This window comes from Tenrec ecaudatus, chromosome 13 (genome assembly GCF_050624435.1).
Source record: "Tenrec ecaudatus isolate mTenEca1 chromosome 13, mTenEca1.hap1, whole genome shotgun sequence".
Lineage (NCBI taxonomy): Eukaryota > Metazoa > Chordata > Mammalia > Afrosoricida > Tenrecidae > Tenrec > Tenrec ecaudatus.
Genome location: NC_134542.1, coordinates 68,345,552 through 68,367,656, shown reverse-complemented (window position 1 = coordinate 68,367,656; position 22,105 = coordinate 68,345,552). Strand labels below are relative to the sequence as shown.

General features: G+C 45.6%; 1 protein-coding gene across 1 annotated transcript in view; it reads left to right on the top strand.

Moving 5' to 3' along the window:
• Positions 1-22,105, top strand: part of MYO3B (myosin IIIB) — a 504,101-nt gene that overhangs the window by 220,866 nt on the left and 261,130 nt on the right. The window contains exons 16-19 of the mRNA XM_075529130.1: positions 2,242-2,337; positions 3,002-3,116; positions 20,172-20,298; positions 21,819-22,029. Of these exons, the coding sequence (XP_075385245.1) occupies positions 2,242-2,337; positions 3,002-3,116; positions 20,172-20,298; positions 21,819-22,029 (549 nt within the window). The remainder of the gene's footprint in view (positions 1-2,241; positions 2,338-3,001; positions 3,117-20,171; positions 20,299-21,818; positions 22,030-22,105) is intronic.

The following is a 22,105-nucleotide window of genomic DNA, read 5'->3' as shown; positions in this document are numbered from 1 at the left end:
AAAAAAGTTACTTAAGCTTCGCTATGGCTTCTCAATGGAGCCTTGGTGACACTGTGGGCTAGGCACTCGGCTGCTAACCACAAGGTCAGTTGTTCAAACTCACCAGCTCCTCCTCAGCAAGGTGAGGCTGTCTGCTCTTATAAAGCTTTACAGCCTTGGGAATCCCATAGAAGGTCAGTATGAGTCAGAATAGACTCAATGGCAGTGGGTTTACATTTGACTTCTTGGCGTTTCACTAGGAGCTCTCATGAGGCTGCAAACCAAGGGAATCGACATTCGGGGCGTGGGTTTGTGGCTTCTTAATGGATTTTTATGTGGTTCCTTGCTTCTTTATCCCAAATGGAGCTGCTTTTAAAGCTTAGGGAGCTACCTCTGGCAGGATGAAACTCGTCCTCTGTGTTTCAGTCTCGGAAGGAGTGGCACTGGCCACTAATAGCATATCCGGGTCCCTCGGCCACCTCCTATGCCAAATGGACGTAGAATGCGGACCACATCGGGTTGCTATGAGAATGGAATGAAACGCTGCTTTCATGGGTTCTGGAAGAGCGTATGCGGCTAAATCAACAAGTGCGACGGGGGCTCCAGCGCGTACAGGCACGGGTTTAGTGGAGACAGTGTTTGAACTTCAAATTCTCTCAGCACTGCACCCGCCGTGCTCTCACTAGAGTGTCATCAATGAAGAAAGGCTCAGTCAGAGACAGTGGCTGGCAGGGGATCTGCTAAGTCAATCAAAGTCAAGTCGGAGAGGTCAGCTCCAAAGATTACGGTGAGTATTTTTTATCTCCCAAAGGGTAATCAATAGATTTTCCGGAAGAACGCTGGAAAGTCATGGGAAACCTTTTTTTTTTTTTTTTTTTAAAGACAATCGAAAACTGCACTGGTGAGAAAAAGATGAAGGAAATGGTGCCAAGGAATTTTCCCGCATCACAGCCCTGCACAGGCTCGTTTGTTGTGGGTGGCAAGGGCCATTCTAAGAGAATTTCTTCGGAAGGCCTCACCCCTGGCCCTCTCCAGCCCTGATTTTGCCCCTTCAGACATCTTTTTGGCTTGCAAACTCAAAGAACAATTCAGGCGCGCACTATTCGAGTCCTCGGAGGCTGTGGCAACTGCCCTTTTGAAGTGGTGTAAATTCAAGGGCTCAGGAACCTCTGGAAAAGGTTAAGAAGATGGAAAGCCTTATTCTCAGCATTGCATAGATCCGGATGGAGGCTGTCTGGAGAAATAATAGCTTCCGCTGTTGGGATTTAAAAAAAAATAATAAAGATTTCTATGATTTTATAACGATACTATTTGACTCCCCCTCGTACAGAGCTCCCCAAACTTGAAAACCAAACTCACTGCCATTGAGTCTATTCCAACTCATAGTGACTCCATAGGACAGAGTGGGGTTGGCCCTTGTGACTTTCTAAACTTAACTGTTTATGGGAGTAGAAAGTCTCAGCCAGCTCCCAAAGAGTGGCTGGTGGTTTCAAACTGCTGGCCTTGCAGTTAACAGTCCAATACGTAGCCACTATGCTACCAGAGCACCTTGGACCTAGACACTAAATCATAATTCTTATTAGCTTTCCTAATAAAGATTGCCTTCAAGATGACAGCCCTGGTGGGGTAAAACAGATCGAGGGCACTGAGTGAGGAGACGTTGGGACTTTTGGAAGTTACCCATCCTGTCCCTGTGTCTTTCTGACCCTGCCCCCTTCTGGGCACATCTGCTTGGGATGGTGTTTGAAAGAACACCCCTTTTCCATCATGGAGACCTGGATTGTGGGACAGAGCCTCTTCTTTTATCGGCTCTGTGACTGGTGAGCCATTTACTTCCTCTCTCTGTGGCTTCAGGGAAATGGAGAGTTTGGGTGATCTCCCTAAGTCAGACTTCACCATCTCTGAGGCTCCCCTGGCTCCCCACGAAGCTCCAGGGCACAGGCACATCGGGCACAGTCTGGGACGGAGCTCTCAGAACCTGCGTCACCTGAGTGATCACCTGTCAACATTTCAGTCTCCAAAGCGCCCTGTGCTTCAAATGAATGCTCTCAATCATCAGCAGTACGGCAGTCACCGTGCTGCGCATGCCACACTTCCCATGAGAGAACTGGGGTGTCACCCAGGCAACTGTCTGACAATGCAGACTGGCTGCAGACTAGTACGTCACCCAGGAAGGAAATGGTAGAACTTACTCGAAGCAGAGAATCCTAGCATAGATTCGGAATAATGTCCTTCCTTGTTTTTGCTTTTGTCCCCCCACAGGGGAGAGAAAAATTTTCACATATTTTACTATATCTATGCTGGTCTTTATCACCAAAAGAAACTTTCTGATTTTGGACTTCCTGAGGAAAAACCTAGGTAAGTGTCAGCGTTTCCGTTGTTCATCATGCATGAGGGTCGGCATCAGTCGGCAGCTGATAGCGGAGGAGATGAGCCATGGAGAGAAATGCTTTTCCTAAAAGGAAGCCCTACACCCAAACCAACTCACTGCCACCGAGTCCCTGCCGACTCGGAGCGGCCCTCCAGGACAGGGTCGCACTCCCCGTGAGTTTCTGAGACTCACTGCTCACGGGAGTAGAAAGTTCCATCTTTCACTGAAGCGAAAGCCCTTCGGCCGACAGAAATGCCCAGGAAGAGGCAGCAGGAACTCCATTCCACCGTTTATATTTTCTCTGAAAAACTCAAAAACCCCAACTGCAGCCATTGTGCTCAGACTTGCAAACAGTTCAGTGCTTGGCTGCTAACCAAAAGGCTAGGTTGAGCCCACCCAGCAGTACCTTGGGGAGCTGGTTGGAAAGCCAGTTTTACTCTCTCTCTCTCTCTCTCTCTCTCTCTCTCTCTCTCTCTCTCACACACACACACACACACACACACACACACACACACACACACACACACACACACTGGTTTGGGGTCTCATGAGACTAGCGGGCAAATTGCCCCGGTAAAGAGTAGCTCAAACACTTGCGGTATCACTTTCCAAGCCAGTGTTGACGATCTGGTCATTGTCTAATTCACTTAGGTATATAGCCGATGGAACAGGAAAGGTGATACACGACATCATTTCTAAGGATTCTAATCGAAGACAATTTGAGGCCATTCAGCATTGCTTCCGGATTATAGGGTTCACTGACAAGGTAAGGAACTGTCGAGAAGAAAAGGTGTTCACGTTCTTAGGATGACTGTGAGTGGTGTCAGGGATGTTCTAGTTTGGAGGGGCGGGGGGCACTTGCTTTTCGAATGCCTTGCTTGTCATGAGTCCTCTGCCAGGAGAGACAAGACACCCCCCCCAACATCATTCAAATCTGATCTGTGGAGACACATTTATTAAGTGTTAGGCAGGACAAAGGCGTATCATCCAGCTAAGGGAGCCCATTCAGCTCAAGGCCATATGGTATCCACGGACTCACAGTACCTCGGCTACTTAGATGACGTGGAGAACAAAGGAGGCCAGCACCAAACCCTGACTGGTCACAGATCAATTCATCACAGTTAGTTGTAGGCTTCACTGGAGAAGCGGGGACAGGACAATGATTAGGAACCATACTACTACAGATGGAAGAGTTTACAATTTAACTATGGAATGGTATATTGTCTGGATTAGCTCCTGATAGAATGTTTGGGGGGGTAGGGGGGAAATAGAAGGAAACCTTAGAAGATTGGTTCAGGGCCCTCCAACCAATGTAGACATGGTATGACTCGTGACTCCTCAGACCCAGTACCCCAAGTCTATCAAAGACACACCCAGGCAAGCCTGTTAGGTCTAGACTGCCCCTCACTAGCCTGGTAGTGGGAGTAACCCATTTCCAAGCACACACCAACTGAGGGCAAAACTTTTCACACTGCCAGTCCAAAGAATCCAAACTCACTGCCAACCAAGCTGATGCAAACTCATAGCAACCCTATAGGACAAGGTAGACCTGTCCCTGTGAATTTACAAGACTGTAACTCTTCACTGGAGTAGAAAACCCTGTCTTTTCCCCAAGGAGCGGTTGGTGGTTTCGCACTGCAGTTAGCAGTTCTTGCAATTAGCAGCCCAACTTATCATCACTGGACCACTGGGGCTCCTGCAGTGGTCAGAAAAAACTCCGCAGCGGCTGAATCTATGTAGAGACTCAACACGGATGTACAGTTCTCACTGTACACCGCGGGCGTCCATAAAACTAGTGCTCAGAATCTCAGCTCTCAGATGCTAGCCACGGTATTGTCCCAGGGCCCGGGACAATCTCCTCCACCTGAGAGCGGTGGAAATGCAGGCTCACAGGCCCAGCCAAGAAAGACGCAATCAGAATCTGCATTTTCACGAGGTTCCCAAGTGGGCTTTAAATAAGAGAAACGCTGTTGGAAGAACCATGTCTCCATGCATGGTTCCCCCTGTCACCAATTCCCTGCAGCAGTCATAAGAGACCCCAAACAACAGTGCTCTTTGCTGAGCTGGGGTGGATCCAATCACTTAAGTGAACTGTGTGATAGGAGTACAGGGGTATGTAGGTTACACCCAAGCCATAGAAATATCCTTATGTAAGTAGCACATTGTCCACCAAGACAAGTTCGTTAAAGCCCTGCCAGCGTCCGCGCAGCCACTTCCATCTCCATGCCGCACAGTCGCGCATTATTACCTACAGCCCTGAGTTCTGTCCTCCTATTATCACACAAGAGACAGGCTGTCTCTTAAATATATGTGATGGGTGACAGAAAATATTTATAACCCTCAGCTCTAATATTACTCTGTGACGATACCTTTATGTCCTAGCTTCTGGGCTTCGTGCCATCAATGTTGCAAAATATATGGATTCTTCTGCTTTTTCAACAAAGGAGGTGAATGATTAGGAGGTAGGTGAGAGTGTAAAATCTCGAGGGATTGGATTATGAGACATTCCAGGGACCCGCGGACAGCATTCTTGATAAGGGATTGTGTCTGTAATCCAACGAGCTTGGCCAGCCCTTACTTCCCAGGCCTGGTTGATTTCAGTCATAATAATACCTTTCTTTTTTCCAGCCAGCGGTTAATTTTTTTGTCAGCCTCCCACAGACTTTAAACTGACAGACAGTGGAAAATCCCAAAGGACAGATAAAAATAGAATTATATTCCCTTTGCTTCTTATAGGAGAGCAATTAAACAGGCTCTGGTTTTGTTAGAGGACCTTCATAGTTATTAATTATAGAGTTGGTTTCTATCAAAGACACATCACCACAAGACTCTAAGCATGGTGGAGCTGGCAGTCGAGTCATCTTAGGGAACCAGGATCTTGCTAACATGTTTGGAAGATGTTAACTTGAAAGGACACACACACAACAGAGAAGTCAATCCATGGGGTAAAGACTATTTTGCGTCCCTCTAGGACAAAGATGTGCTATCGGCTATGGAAGAGAGGGATCCTAGCTGTAAGAGAAGTGATGTGCTATATTTTTATGCAAGTAACATATGGGTTCTATGTTTGTGGGGGTAAATACCAGCCCCTCACTACTAATGGCGGGTTCGTTAGGCGCAATTGTATGGTTGAGATATATAAAGATGATAGTAAAGTCATCGAGAGCATGAGAGATTGAAATAATAGAGTCAGACACACTTCATGGTAGCATGTTCACCTCAAGGCAGCACAGCTTTAGGGGACAAACTGTGGAAAAGATAGATGACCACAGGAAAATGTACTTCAACCACATCTCCAGCTACCAGAGTGGCGGCTTCCCTATCGCGGAACACTGGCCTTCCAGAGTCCCTCCGTACCAGTCAGGGACTAAGTCCCAGTTCCTGTTCCCTCCGGGCGAGTACTCACATTTCCCCCTTCTGCATTACGTTTAAGATGGAATAGTGTCACAGAGGCAACATGCTCTCTCTTCTCTCTCTCATGCTCTCGATGACTTTACTATCATCTTTATATATCGCAACCGTACAATTGTGCATAATGAACCTGCGAATAGTGGGGGGGGGGGCTGGCATCTCCCCCACATATGTTTACCCAGGAAGTATTTTTATAAACATACCGTGCGTTGTTTGTTTAAAAATACGGTGACGGTTCCTTTCTAGGAATAGGAAAGTAATGAAGCAGATGTCATGTGTTTTAGGATTACAAACTAAAAACAGAAGAAACTAAATATAGGAGGTGGCTGCAACAAGTTAATGGAAAGATTCCATGATCTTTTAGCTCCGTGTTTTCCATGACGTTTTTATGCTTGTAATATGTATGTGTTCCTTTCAGAAAACGCGTTGCACTTTGTGTGCATTTCGCTTTGTTGTATTTATTTATTTATCAAAACGATTTTGTTGGGAGCTGATACCGATATCATGTCGTTCCACAGTTCCATCGCATCGCTGTGCCTTTGCCACCGCCATCCGTTCCCAGTCTTTTCCTTCTTGAACTCCTTGACGTCAGCTCCCTTTTAACCTCCCACCCACTGCCTTTCCATGGATTTTTTGAATCCCCATTCTATATCCTTGAAGCAAGCCATCCCTAACCTCGGGGGGTGGGGGGGGGTACAGTAGAAATAAATACACGAATGCATATATAAAGAAAGAAATGTAAAAGATAGTTAACGGTCTTAATTTGTGCTTAATGTGGAGTGTTATATGAGTAATATACCTCCCCCCTCCCTGCTCCCTATGGATTCACATTGCAAATAAACCGATTTATGTCACCTTGCGACCTTGTGGGAGAAAGATGAGGCTTTCTACTCCCTACGACAGTCTCAGTCTTGGAACCCACAGGGGCAGTTCTAGCCTGCCTTGTAGGGTCACCATGAATCAGAATTGACCTGAGGACAGTGGTTTGGTTTTGGTTGTGAGCAGCCTTGGAAAGGGAAAGTGGGCATTGGAATTCTTTTGCTGACCCTCAATTCTATTGTTATATGTCTATAAACAACCTGCTTACTGAATTAATACAGCAGTTCTCTTCGCGCTTCTAGGCTCAAAGTAATTTGCCTGAACGTCTCTCTACTATATTTTTATCAAAGACGCTGCATCTGAGGAGTCAATGCATGGTGGAGATGGCAGTGGATCCATTTGGAAACAAGCACTTCATTCTTTCCTAAGTTGTGTGTGTGTGTGTGTGTGTGTGTGTCAGGCATTTCTAGACAGAACTTGATTGAATGAACTGGTCAATTCCATCAAAATGATGGTCCTTGTCCTTTTGGAATATCACCAGCTCCCTACACGGGTCCGCACAGAGCATCATGAGGAGGACGTTGGTACTCATGGCGTGAATAGTAAATCTGAATGATAAGTCAAAGCTATCTGGAAGAACCTTTGACAGGTGTATTGTAAAGACTCTTTGGTGGGAGGAGTAGCTCTGTAACCCTGATTTGCTTCTTGTGGGGGGCTGAGGGAATTATCCCTGAAATCCTGGTACGAAGCACAGTGTTTTCAGAGCCTAATTTTTAAAAATTATTTTATTAGGTACTCATACACCTCTCATCGCAATCCATACATACATCAATTGTGTAAAGCACATTTGTACATCCGTTGCCCTCATCATTCTCAAAACATTTGCTCTCCACCCAAGCCCCTGGCATCAGGTCCTCATTTTTGCCCTTCCTCCCCCCATCCTCCCTCCCTCATGAACCCTAAATAATTTATAAATTATTATTTTGTCATATCTTGCTCTGTCCCATGTCTCCCTCCCCCCACATTTCTGTTGTATGTCCCCCAGGGAGGAGGTCACATGCAGATCCTTGAAATAGGTTCCCTCCTTTCCAATCCACCCTCCCTATTCCCTCCCAGTATCGCCACTCACACCACTGGTCCTGAGGGGATCATCCACTCTGGCTTCCTTTGTTTCCAGTTGGGCCTAATTTTTTTATGCCCAAATATCTCCTTCAATATTGTGCCTGTCATGTTGATATGGGAATTGTGGCAGTTCAATGGATTTAGTTTTGCATGTTTATATTTAATAGTACCTTAACACTTTTTGGCTTACAGATTCAATGCAATGGTCAGAATTGGATGTTCTTTGCAGATGCCTAGATAAAGAGGTTAGGGAGACACCTTTGAGATTAGGGCAAACTATTTCCCCCTTTTATTGAAGTAGATTTTGAACTGAGAGAGCCCAGCCAGAGGAAACTGGAGGATTATCTGTTAAAATGTAAATTGTGAATCTTGAAGATCTTTAGTACTTTAATGACAGGCAATATAACGTGCCATTGATTTTTAAGATGCCAAATGTGAATTCCCGCCACAGGGACAGAGCTTATAAGAAAGAAGGCCCTTCCATTGAACCCAATGCAGTGCTTAGAGTAGGAATGATGAAAAATTACAGAAGACATTTAAAAGATATGCACGTTAAAGAAAGTCTGGGAGAGAACGTCACCCTTGCGGGAGGGGTAAGAAATGAGCCAGGGTGGTTTCCTTCCACCAGGACGAAGCTAAGGGAGCAGAGCAAGGCCCTTTCTCCTGATGAGAAAGAACACTGACATCAGTGAAAGAAAGGCCTCCTGGCAAAAAGGGAAGCCAAAGCTCAGATGTTTTTAAAAAAAATTTAAATCATTTTATTGGGAGCTCCTACAACTCTTATCACAATCCATATATCTATCCATTGTGTCAAGCACATTTGTACATTTGTTGCCATCATCATTCTCAAAACATTTGATTTCCACTTGAGCCCTTGGCATTAGGTCCTCATTTTCCCCCTCCCTCCCTGTTCCCCCCTCCCTCATGAACCCTTGATAATTTATACATTATTATTATTTTGTCATATCTTACCCTGCCCGACGTCTCCCTTGCTGACATCTCCCTTCACCCACTTTTCTATGGTCCATCCCCCATGGAGGAGGTTACATGTAGATCCTTGTAATCAGTTCCCCCTTTCTACCCCACCTTCCCTCCACCCTCCTATTATCGTCACTCTCACCACTGGTTCTGAGGGGTTTATCTGTCCTGGATTCCCTGTGTTTCCAGTTCCTAGCTGCACCACTGTGCACCCACTGGTCTAGCCAGGTTTGTAAAGTAGAATTGAGATCATGATAGTGCGGGGTGGGGTGGGAGGAAGCATTTAAGAACTAGAGGAAAGTTAGGTGTCTCATAGATACTGCACTGCACCCTGGTTGGCTCGTCTCCTCCCTGAGACCCTTCTGTAAGAGGATGTCCAGTTGCCACAGATGGGCCTTGGGTTCCCCACCCTACACTACCCCTCATTCACGATGATATGATTTTTTTTTGTTCTTTGGTGCTTGATACCTGATCCCTTCAACACCTCGTGATCACACAGGCAGGTATGCTTCTTCCATGTGGGCTTTGTTGCTTCTGGACTAGATGGCCGCTTGTTTACTTCAAGCCTTTAAGACCCCAGATGCTATATCTCTTGATAGCCAGGTACCATCAGCCTTATTCTCCACACTTGCTTATGTAAACATTTGTCTTCAGCATTTGTATGGGGAAGGTGAGCACACAATGATGATTTTTTATACTTTGATGTCTGCTACTTGATCCCTTCAACACGTCGTGGTCACACAGGCTGGTGTGCTTCTTCCATGTGGACTTCATTGCTTCTGAGCGAGTTGGCTGCTTGTTTACCTGCAAACCTTTCTCCATCAGCTTTCTTCACCACACTTGCTTATGCACACATTTGTCTTCAGCAATCGTGTTGGGAAGGTGAGCATCATGGAATACCAGTTCAATAGAACAAAGTTTTCTTGTATTGAAGAAGTACTTGAGTGGAGGTCCAATGTCTGTCTGCTAACTTAATACTAAACCTATGAATATATGCACATAGATCTATTTCCACATCATCACAAATAAATATATTTACATATGTACATGCCTGTATTTAGGCCTCTATATATGCCCTTTGCCTCCTAGTTCTTTCTTCTATTTCCTATTATTTTCCTCTTGTTCCACTATCATGCTCAGCCTTCATTTGGTTTCAGCAATTCCTTTCGGTTACATCGCCCTTGATCAAGCCCTACCAGGCTTCCCACACCCTCCTTGCCACTGGTTTTGAATCACTCATTGTTCCCTTGTCCCTGGGTTGGTTAACACCACTTCCTTTCCCTCACCTCCCACTCTCCCATGTCCCCCCAGACCCATCGGTCTCCTTGTTTTCTTCTCCACATTGTTTATCCAGCCTACCTTATCTAGATAGACCTACAGAGACAATAATATGCACACAAAAACAAGACAGCACCAAACAAAGTGACACAAAAACAAAACAACGACAGCAGCAACAACAAAAAAGCCAGTGACACACGAAATAAAAAAAATAAAGAACGAAAAGCCTGTAAATATTTCAAGGTCTGTTTGTTGACCTTTAGGAGTGTTTTCTGGTCTAACCTGATGGGGTGCCATGCCCTGGCCCCAAAGTCTATTTTGATATTGCCTCAGGACTTCCTTATTCTGCTCCCCTTGCTGTTCTGTTGCACGCCCTTAGTGTTTTGCCTCGGTGTTCTGGGGTCAGACTGTGTCTCCAGTGTTGTCCCCTGTAGGGCTCTGGGTCAATGCAGGATGTTGTGTCTCCTAGTGGTTCCGGCCATATGGTCCTCTCTGTGTACTGGCTGTTCTGAGCGGGGCAAAATCCAGCAAAGTCCAGCATTTTATGGTGGGACTTTGATTGAGACTTGCTCCTCCTGCCGCACTTTTGCTAATTGGTGGGAAAAAAATTTGCATCCTAACCATCACCACACGGTGGGAAACCCATCTGGAGGAGGAGTTCATCTTCTTGGTCCTATGGCTTATGTAAATGAGGTTCATTCCTTTGTATCATAAAGAACATTGGTAACTGGTGGAAAACAGAGAAATAGAAGGAGAGCAAAGTTCTGTAGGAAAACCAGAACTCCTAGGCGCACCATAGCTGGAGATGAGGCAAGAGACAATGAGCATGGTAGTAAAGGTGGAATGAGCGTTTCTAGGATGTCTATGAAGAGAGAAGAAGAGAGATTTTATCAAGAAGTATTGAGGATGTAATGTTTATGTGGACATAATAATATTGTGTACAGATGGAGCCTTGACTTGAACATAGGGGAAGATATAGGTTCCAAGGAGAGATGGAAGAGCTAATTAACCCAAGGATGAGGTTAAAGGAGTTGAGAGCATGGAAGAGCCTAGAAACATAGCCTAGGAGCACCCTCATTAATGAGCTGAGCATCAAGATGCCTGCTTCCTGCTTCTCCCGGAACCAAAGAGCAACCATCTTGCCCTTCATTTTCATGATTCATGAATCTTCAGGCCTCAAGTTCTCACTCAAAGCCATAAGGTAGTTTTCTACTTCAGCTGTCTGAGCAGAGTGCTGGTGAGAATGTCGCCAGAGAAGCAACAGGGCCAGATTCTGGTGTCAAGGATGTTGTATTTGACTCATTTATCTCCTTTGAGAATGGCGGTCCTAGTGGAAAATGAATAGCAGCCTTACTTTTGAAGGCTGTATGCTTTTGCTGTCATACATGAAGTGTGTGTGTGTGTGTGTGTGTGTTTTAGAGGAATATTTCCCCCTGCATGTATTGAAAGCTTAGATAATCTTTTGAGATCACTAACTGTAGAAATAACAGATGTAGAGGAATTAACTCAAGATGTGGCTTTGTGGCAAAAGCCATGCCAGCCATGCCATCTCCAACAGCAGAGAAGCCACAAAACCAAGAGAAGCAGACTCAGATAGCACGCTGGGAACCCAGGACAACAAACCAAACAGTCAAGGGTCTCGTTGAACACCTAAGGGAAGGGGAGATTGAATGAAGCATTCAACAAGGTGGTTTAGAAACTGATTTGTACACAGTGTGACTCAGTGTGCCATGGTGACTTTGAGACCAAGTGAGCAGTGTTTCCAGGTGAGATAGGCAGAAAGGCAACTTCACAGAGTTTCCAACAGGAAGCAGAGATACTGTGTAGAAAACCCCAGAGTGCAGCAAGATGAGTCGAACCTGAACTGGAGGTAAAGAGGGAATGTGCAGGAAGGCAGGCAAGAGCCCCAGTGAGTCAGGTGCCCACAGAGCTAGGAGGGAACCAGGAAATTGGGGCAGAACTACCCACAGCAGTGGTCCCAGATGCTTGGGGTGGGTGATGCTGGCCCAGTGGAGTTGGGCTCGAATTTGGTTAGGGTCAGTCCTGAGCACTGGCTACACTCTGCTGGCAGTGCCCTGGGGCTCCCAACAGAGGCTAGGGAAGCATCTCCCCCAACAGCATCCTCTTTCTTCCCAGGGACTGGCAGGGTCACCTTAGATACAGAGAAAGAAACTGCCTAAACAATCAAAGGAAGCCGCTTTGTATTATTTCAATGTTGTTGTTGTTTACTAATTTGGACCTCCTAAAAATTAAGTACTTATACTTGGCAAACAACTTTACTAATAGAGTAGAGAACCTACAGGCGGGGGGCAGAGGGGGAATCTTTGCCAACCATATATTTCATCAGGGTCTATTCTCTAAGACACAGAAAATATCAACAACTTTGCCACCAGATGACACACAATCCAATTTAAAATAGTCAAAGAATCAGAACAGGCACTTCACCAAAGAGGGCATTATCATGGCCAACGAATGCATTAAGAGATGCTCATGATCATCTGATATTAATACCAACCCCCCAACCCCCAAAACAACAAACCCACAGCCCTGGAGTCAATGCCAACTCACAGCAGCCCTTTCAGGCAGAGTAGAACTGCCTCTCTGCCCTTCTGAGGCTAAACCTTCTCAGGAATACAAAGCCTCACCTTTCTCCTGTGGAACGGTTGGTGGTTTTGAGCTGCTGATCTTGTGGTTAGCAGCCTAACGTGTAACCCACTAGACAGTAGAAAGGTGCACATTAGAATCACAATGAGATATTATCTCACCCCTCTCAAATTGTAGTGATTAAAAACAGAAGAAAAACAATAAATATTAGTGAGGTTGTGAGGGAACAGGAATGCTAATACATTGTGTAATTGTGAAATGGTACAACCACTACAGAAAACAGTATGGAGTTTTCTTTAAAAAAACAAACAAACCTAAGAATAGAATGTTTTATGATCTAGCATTCCCATTCCTAGCTATAAATCCTAGGATAATAATCCAAGATAATAAGTGCAGCCACCTGAATAGACATATGCACACCTGTGTTCACGACAGAATTACCTGCAATGGCACCAAAAGGGAAACAAACTAAGTGCCCATCAACGGATGGATGAATAAACACATTGTGATGTATATATACAATGGAATACTACAGAACTATAAAAAATAATGAGCCTGTGAAGCATCTTATGATATGGATGAATTTGGAGGACATTATCCTGAATAAAATAAGTCAATCACAAAAAGACAAATATTATTATGTGGTCTCACTATTATAAAAAGTCAAGAATAGGTATAGACAGACAATGCAAAGCTCTTCTGCAGTTAGCAGCATGGGAGGGAGGGGGAAGATTAACGTTCTAGATAGTGAGCACTGGGCATTTTGGCGATGGGAAAGGCGGTCCCAGGTATGGGTGAAGCCAGTGCGACTTGACCAAGACAACACGAAAAAATACACGGGAAAAGCGGGAATCTTGGTAAATACTATAACAGTAAGCAGTCAAATCCATCTGTGTGGTTATGCAGGTAGTGTTGGGTGCAGAGCTGTGTACACAAGGGCATATCTGAGTAAAGGCACATACATATATAGGAGTCACTGTAGCATATAAGGGGATACCAAAAAATTGGAATTTTTTCCAAAGCTATGTACTTAGATATTTTTACAAAACAACCTTATCACCTTCAAAGTACTTTCCATTACACTTAATACAGTTGTCAAATCTGCGATTCCATTCTTGAAACTATTTTTCAAATTCATCTGTTTGGATGGCTGACAGCACCTCCCTCGTTTTTTGGTTTTTTTTTCTCCACCTCTTTTGCGTCATCAAATCGCTGTCCTTTCATGTACCTCTTCACTCGTGGAAGCAAAAAGAAGTCTCACAGAGCAAAGTCAGGTGAGTTAGGTGCATGGGGCAAGACAGGCATGCTGTTTCGGCCCTAACTGGAGCACCGAGGTGGCTGCGTGAGCAGGTGCATTGTGGCGGCACGGCTTTGGCAGTGACCCTTCTCATCCCCAAATCTTCCATTAAAATTCCCTGAACCGAGCTCCATGATCGCCCAGATCACTTCCCCATCTCTTCAGTGGCCCATTATCGGTTTTCAAGCACAAGTGCATAGATTTTGTCAACATTTTTGTCCATTCAGAAAGTTTATGGATGTCCCGAATGAGATTTGTCATCAATCGACATTTCATCATTTTTTGAAGCAAGAAAACCACTCATACACTTGAGTTTTCCCCACAGCATTGTCCTTGTAAGCTGTGTTCAACATCACAACAGTTTTTGCACCATTTTTCCCAAGCAGAAAACAAAATTTCACAGCCTCATGCTGTTCTCTTAAATTGGCCATCACAAAAAATGAGGTTCGTGCGAACTACCACTTTTACAAAAAAAAAATTCACTGTGACCAGAGAGAACCTTCCCAGGAGAAGCCACTAAGTGCAAGTTGCTCAGTGTGCACCTCGTGGGAAAATTGCGTGCTATGGCAGCTCCTCTCAGAGGTGTCTTTTCCCATTTGGGGGGATGGGTACCCCCTCATGTATATAGTCACATTAAAAAAATCATTTTATTGGGGGCTTTTACAATTCTTCTCACAGTCCATACATACATTGTGTCAAGCACATCTGTACATTTGCTGCCATCATCATTTTCAAAACATTTTCTTTCTACTTGAGCCCTTGGTATCAGCTCCTCATTTCCCCCTCCCTCCTTGCTCCCCACTCCCTCATGAAGCCTTGCTAATTTATTATTATTTTGTCACATCTTACACTGTCCAACGTCTCCCTTTACCCACTTTTCTGTTGTCCATCCCCCAGGGAGGAGGTTATATATAGAACCTGTAATTGGTTCCCCTTTTCTACCCCACCTTCACTCCACCCTCCAGGTATCACCACTCTTACTACTGGGCCTGAAGGAATCATCTGTCCTGGATTCCCTGTGTTTCCAGTTCCTATCGGTACCAATGTACATCCTCTGGTCTAGCCAGATTTGTAAGGTAGAATTAGGATCATGATAGTGGGGGGAGGAAGCATTTAGGAACTAGGGGAAAGTTGTGTGTTTCATCGTTGCTACCCTGGACTCTGACTGGCTCATCTACTCCCCGCGACCCTTCTGTAAGGGGATGTCCAGTTACCTACAGATGGGCTTTGGGTCTCCACTCTGCACTCACCCTCATTTACAATGATGTGATTTTTTTGTTCTTTGATGCCTAATACCTGATCCCTTCAACACCTCATGGTCACACAGGCTGGTGTGCTTCTTCCATGTGGACTTCGTTGCTTCTGAGCTAGATAGCTGCTTGTTTACCTTCAAACCTTTAAGACCACAGACACTATATCTTTTGATAGCCGGGCACCATCAGCTTTCTTCACCACATTTTTTTATGCACACATTTGTCTTCAGCGTCGTGTCAGGAAGGTGTGCATCATGGAATGCTAATTTAATAGAACAAAGTGTTCTTGCATTGAGTAAGTACTTGAGTGGAGGTCCAATATCTGTCTGCTGCCTTAATACTAAACCTATAAATATATGCACGTAGATCTATTTCTCCACCATCCTATATAAATATATTTACATATGTACATGCCTGTATTCAGACCTCTATAAATACTCTTTGCCCCCTAGTTCTTTCCTCTATTTCCTTTTACTTTCCTCTTGTCCCACTATCATGCTCAGCCTTCATTTGAGTTTCAGTAATTTCTCTTGGTTTCATTGCCCTGGTGAATCCCTATCAGGCCTCTCACACCCTCCTTGCCACTAATTTTGGATCACTTGTTGCTCCCTTGTCCCTGGGTTGGTCAACACCCCCTCCTTTCTCCCACCTCCTCCTCTCCTCCAGGCACCTCCCCCAGGCACCATCGGTCCCATTGTTTTCTCATCCAGCCTATCTTACCTAGATAGATCTGCAGAGATAATAATATGCACCACAAACAAGGCATAGCAAGACAAAGCAACAAAAGAGAACACAACAATCACAACAAGAAAGAAAACCAATGACCCAGAAAAGAATAAATTAATTTTTAAAAGAAAATAAAAAATTTAAATTTAAAAAAGAAAGAAAAACCTGCAAATAGATCAAGGTTGATTTTTGATTGTTGACCTCTAGGCATATCCTCCAGTCGAGTCTGATGGGGTGCCATGCTTTGACCCCAAAGCCTATCCTTTGCACTCCCTCGGGAGCTCCCTGCTCTCCCCTCCCCCTCGTGCTCTGCTGCATGCCTTTAGTGTATCCAGTGTTGTCCCCCATAGGGCCATGGGTCAGCAAGGGACGTTGTGTCTCATAGTGGGATCAGACATATGGTCCACTCTGTGCATTGGCTGTTCAGAGCGGGGAAATTGTCCTCCAGGCCTGGTGGGCCAGGATGTGCTTCACTCTCTCTTCCTCCCCATTCACACTCTCTCTTCCTCCCCATTCATTTGCTCCCGTGTGCTCTGATCAGACATGTCCCTCTCCCTGAGCTGCAACTTCAGTGCTGCCCTCTAAAGTAAATTCTTTTGGGGGGAGGGGCAGTTGTACACGTAGCTGGGATTGAGACAGAGCCCTCAGGCCCCTCCACTGGCTCCTCTCTCCATGCCAGCACCCTGCATTCACATCCCGGAACACCAGATTTAAGTCTGGTCCCTTTTTCCCTCCCAACATTCTGGTCTGGCAGCAGGAGCTCCAGACAGGTGAGTCTTAACTAGTCGCCATTTTCCCCGCTCTCTGTATATTCACATTTTTGAGGGATGCATATATTTCTAAAAATAAAACAAGCCACATAGAAGGCAGGTTTATGGCGGCTTCCTAGACATATCCAAAGAACACACAGGTTGGCTTACTGGCTTAGAAGACTTGGGACCATAGTGTCAGGAGACAACTTAGCATAACGTAGCATAACGTAGCATAGTCCACAGAGCCAATGTTCAACAAGCCAATTTGATGTCTAGCGTCTGGGAGCTCAAAAGCTGTGAACTGTAAGATACAATTATTGGTCTCACCTTATATGGAGCAAAAGAGAACAAAGGAAACCGAAGGCTCAAGGAAGAATCTAATCCATGGGACTAACGGCCCACATGAACCACATACAGGTGGCTCTTCTGAAGCCCAAAGAGGGGATGGTGCCTGGCCAAGACTACCAACTGTCCTGACTAACACTGCTAACAGTTCCGACCAGGAACCCAATAGAAACTTTTAAATAATCTGGAAGAACAATGTAAAACAAGACTATATGTATATAAATTTGAGTTTTTCTACATTATATACATATATACACACACATATATATGTGCTAGACTGATAGAGTCTAGAGCAGCCGTCTCAACTTGTGGGTCATGACCCCTTTGGGGTTCAAATGATCTCTTTCACAGGGGTCACCCGATTCATAGCAGTAGCAAAATGGCAGTGATGAAGTAGCAACGAAAATAATGTTATGGTTGGGGGTCACTGCAACTTGGGGACCTGTACTAAAGGGTCACGGCATTAGGAAAGTTGAGACCACTGGTCTAGAGAAACTTAAAGACTCTTGCCTTAAGAGACCCTTTGATTTTGGAATTGGAGCGATTTCTTTAGGCTGTCTTTCAGCCAAATGATGGATAGGCTTATAAATTAAACAGTATCCCTGGTGAGTACCGTGCTCCCCTGAACAATCAATGGGTTGAGTATGAGACCGGAGGATCAACATTTACCCAAAAGTCAAGATGAGCTGGCAAGGAGGGGAAGGGAAGTCAGGTCCTTGGAAACGGAATAAACGGATGGAAATCCTGAGAATGTTGGCCCATGATAAGATTGTAGCCAGTGGTACCAAACAATATGTAGATAATTCAATAAAGGGGGACTGAATTTGCTGCATCAATTTTCATCTACGACAATAAAGTTTTATATATGTGTGTGTATATGTAAGGCTGTACATTATTAAACACAACAACCGTGGAGCATGGTTCTTCCTGGCACTTTGGGGATCACCAGGAGTCAGAATTTAATAGCAAAGCAAAAAAGACTCTTGACCATCCACTTCAGGCATCTCTCCCACTCTTGCAATAATTCCACTCTAAAGGGAGAAAATGAAGAGGTATGAACGACCTTCCTCTCTTAGGTCTTGAGAAACAAAAACTAGAAAAGGCACTTTTGGAAAGATGGAGAGATGTAAATATGGACCGAATTCTTTTTCTTGGAGGGGGGAGGGGGCGGAATAGTACTGTGATTGCATAGGTGAATGCCCTCATTTTTGCAAGATGTGTGCTGAATTGTTAGGGGATGGGGTGTTGGATATCTTTAACTTACTTTCAGATGGCTCCGGGCAAGAAAAGCATGAGTACATATGTGTGGAAATAGATGATCTACACATAGACACGCATACATAGGCAGGCACACGTGCAAGCACATTTAAGTATGTGATAGAGAAAAAAAGGTGGCTACGTGACAAAGAGGGTGCATTTATTGCTTTTCCAATATTTCTGTCTATTTAAACATTTTCTAATAAAAATTGGGGATTAAATCAAGAAATGACCAATTCAGAAATCAGTGCTATTTTGGCCTCTGGGCTCTGCCCTGGTGGGGACTCACTTGGTGCCTTCAGCAGCTTCACATTGTATATAGATCAAAGTAATGAGGTGCTGTCATGCTAAACCCAGGCAAGTCCCCAAAACCCATTTGGAAGGTGTTCTCCATAGGCATTCTTAAGCTGTGTGATTAAAACAATGATTCTTAATGCGGGAAACATGACACCTTGCCTTTGATTTAGAAGTTTGAAGAACAGTTTTCGTCTGCAGTGGAAGCTGGGTTTGAAATCCTCATTTGTCTTTGTATCCTTATCAGGGATCCAGCAGGTGTCACTGTTACAGTCTGGTCTGTGTTTGGGGCTTACTGAGTAATGTTTACAGGAAGGCGCAGTTTGGGGGCAACGCTTTATCAATGGCTCAATGACAGTTCCTATTAGTTTGCTACTCTGCATAGCACTAAATCAAGCTCCCTGTCTGAGTATAATTTTAATGGAAATATTGCTCTCTACAAGTATAAAAGCCAGACAATCTTGGCTAGTTACTTTATTATCTTGCCGGCAGAAAATGCAAATGATTATATAGATGAATGTACTTCATTATTGTTCTCTAAACCAAGACTGATTCGCATACAGTCCACCGAACTGTAGGACAGAGTAGAAAGGCCCTGTCCATTTCAGGGGCTCCCTGGGTGGGAGCAGCAAGCCGCATTTCCTCCCGAGGATGGGCTGGTGACCCTGCTAACCTTCCACCACCAGAGCTCTGGATAGGCAATGTTTACCATTGAAAAAAGACTTAGGTAATTTTCAAAATCTTTCTTGATCTCCTTTGTGACTGCATACCCCTCATCATTGCATGCTGACCCGTTCTAGTGAGCGGGCTCCCAATAATGTCATAAAAGCTACATCGCAAAGGGAGTCTGCGGGTGCCGCCAACAGTTCATGTGCCCTGCTAACCACCAAAGGTAGGACGATGGAATCCATCCAGAGGTCCCTCAGAAGAAAGGTCTGGCCATCTGCTTCTAAAAACCCAGCCTGTAAAAACACCATGGAGGACAATTCTACTCCGACACACGCCAGGCGGTGGAACGGGCTCACAGTTACTGGCTGCAGACTAGCCAGAGGTTAAGGAAACGTCTCTCTTGCTTTGGAGAAAGGATGTTTGTTTTGGGAGCTAGCTTTAAAGTTAGGAGCCCTGATGGCAGTTCACCTCTCCCAGCCACCCTGTAGGGGAAAGAGGAGCAGACAAGTCTGTCTGCTCCTGTAAAGATCAACAGCCTTGGAAACCCAAAGGGGCAGGTCTACTCCATCCTAGAAGTTTGCTATGAGCAGGGATTGACTCTATGACCGTAGGTGCTTGGAATTAGAGTTCAAGGTTAACGTGGCTTGATGACCAAAGAAGACCAGTGAGTTTCTTCCATAACCATTCCAAGGTACATGGATGAGGTCAAAGCAGCTCTGTGCATCATGGGCCCAGGGCATCTTCCTCATTGTGTTTCTGAGAGTGCCAGCCGGCACATTCCAGCCAGCAAGAATGACAAGGAAAGAATGGAGGAGACGTGCTAGCGCCCTGCACCGTTGGTAAGAATTTAGTTACAGGGCCACTCTCATTGCAAGAGAGGTTGACGAATGTATCTGTGTGCACAGAATACAGGGAAAACGGACCTTGGTGCCCACTGGCGGTTTCCACAAGAGGGCTAGTGCTTCCTTGATCTGATTGGCAATGACCTTTCAACATGTTCTTGCTCTCCCTTTCAGGAAGTGCACTCCGTGTACAGCATTTTGGCTGGGATTTTGAATATCGGAAACATTGAATTTGCAGCTATTTCCTCTCAACATCAGACAGATAAAAGTGAGATCCCCAATGTTGAAGCTTTGAAAAATGGTAATTGTTTGATGCCTGTTCACTTCCAGGGTGTTGCCAAAGTCCACGTTTCGTTCATGCTGGTAGTTTTCGAGACCAGAAACCAAGATACGCCTGTTCCTTCCACTGACTGTAGGGGTTTCACGAATCTTGTTCCCCAAAAGACGCCCCTTGGGACATCAGCGCTCTTTCCATAGCTCTAGATAAGCTTTCTGCAGAAAAGAAGCCCATGGGACGTTAACTACGGGCAGTGGTTTCCAACCCTGGCTGTTTCTGAAAACCACCTGCAAACTTTTGAAAAGCAATAAAGAGGTTGTTGAATCCATTGACTGGGCATTTTCAGAGGAGAAAGCAGACCCTCCCCCACTGCCCACCGCCCACCCCCAATTTTCTTTCAAGCTGGGCAGGCAACTATGGCAGCAAGAAGAATGAGAATCCTGACCTGGGTACAAGCAAGCACATAGGATTTAAATAAAATATAAACCGTATGGAAAGCTGCAGGGCTTTCTAGGGCCTTTTGCAGACGGATGTGTTAAGACCCCCCTGGAAGGATGTGCTAGGCTGGGCTGTCTAGAGAAATCAAAACAATACCGCTCATATGGTATACAGAAGAGCTTTCTAACAAGAAGTCATTTTATATTGAGGAGCTGCCCCAGCCCAGTCCAACTCAAGTTCATAAGTCTAACGCTAGCCAAAGCCCTCAGTGGACTCACACAGCGGAAGGCTGATGATACAGAAAGGTGAAGTGAGGAGCAGGGTGATCCCAGGCCAGCAGGTGCACTGTCCGAGGGATGGAAGGCCAGCTGGGCACCCACGGCTGTTCAGGTCAGTGGCCCGCATGGAACTGCCCTTGGAGGCAAGCACAGGGGAAGAAGGCCAAGGGCCAGATAGAGAGAAAATTTCTCCTTCCCTCACTTATAAAAAGGCCACAGCCCCAAAGAGGCTTCCTAAGGTTGTGTGACCTGATTGATAGGTTGGACCCCCACCCCCACCCCCACCCCACACTGTCACACGAGTTCATGTTGACATCAAATCTAACTGCCACCGAAGAGAATGCATTGTTGCATGGTGGCAAATGTGGTGTCCGCCTGACTCAGTGACCCGTTTGACAGGGTAGGACCACCCATAGGGTTTCCTAGGCTGGAAGCATTAGAGGAACAGATCCCCTGGTCCCATCTCTTGGAGTACCTGGAAGGGTTCGAACTGCTGACCTTGTGGGAAGTACGGCGCCACCTCCCTCCCTCAATGCCATTGAGTTCATTCCGACTGTTGAGGACCCTATGGGGAACCTAGGGCTCCTTTAAGAGGACAGCACAGTCCTCAGCTATCCTCCCATGTTATTTGACCAGAGACTGCTCCGAACTCCCCTGTCTCTTTTTCCCTCCCTCAAATGCCTAGCTAGAGCTTTCAGAGGGATTTGGGAGATACCGTCAGTTAGAATGCTCCTGAGTTAGGGAGCTAGCTTGTTTATCTTGCATTTCTGTGTCTCAGATGGACTCCTGCCCCTCATCACACAGTGTCCTGCTTCCCCTCTGTTCCAGCTGCCTCCGTTCTCTGCATCCAATCCAAAGAGCTGGAGGAGGCCCTCACCTCTCACTGTGTGGTCACCAGGGGTGAGACCATTGTCCGAGCCAACACCGTGGACCGGGCTGCAGACATCAGGGACGCCATGTCCAAAGCCCTGTACGGGCGTCTCTTCAGCTGGATTGTAAACCGCATCAATTCGCTCCTGCAGCCAGACCAGAACCTGTGGTGAGCTCCCTCGGGAAGCTGTCCTCAGCCCTGGCGTCTCTCAGAGTTTGCCAGGGGGAAACATTCAGTCCTCTCT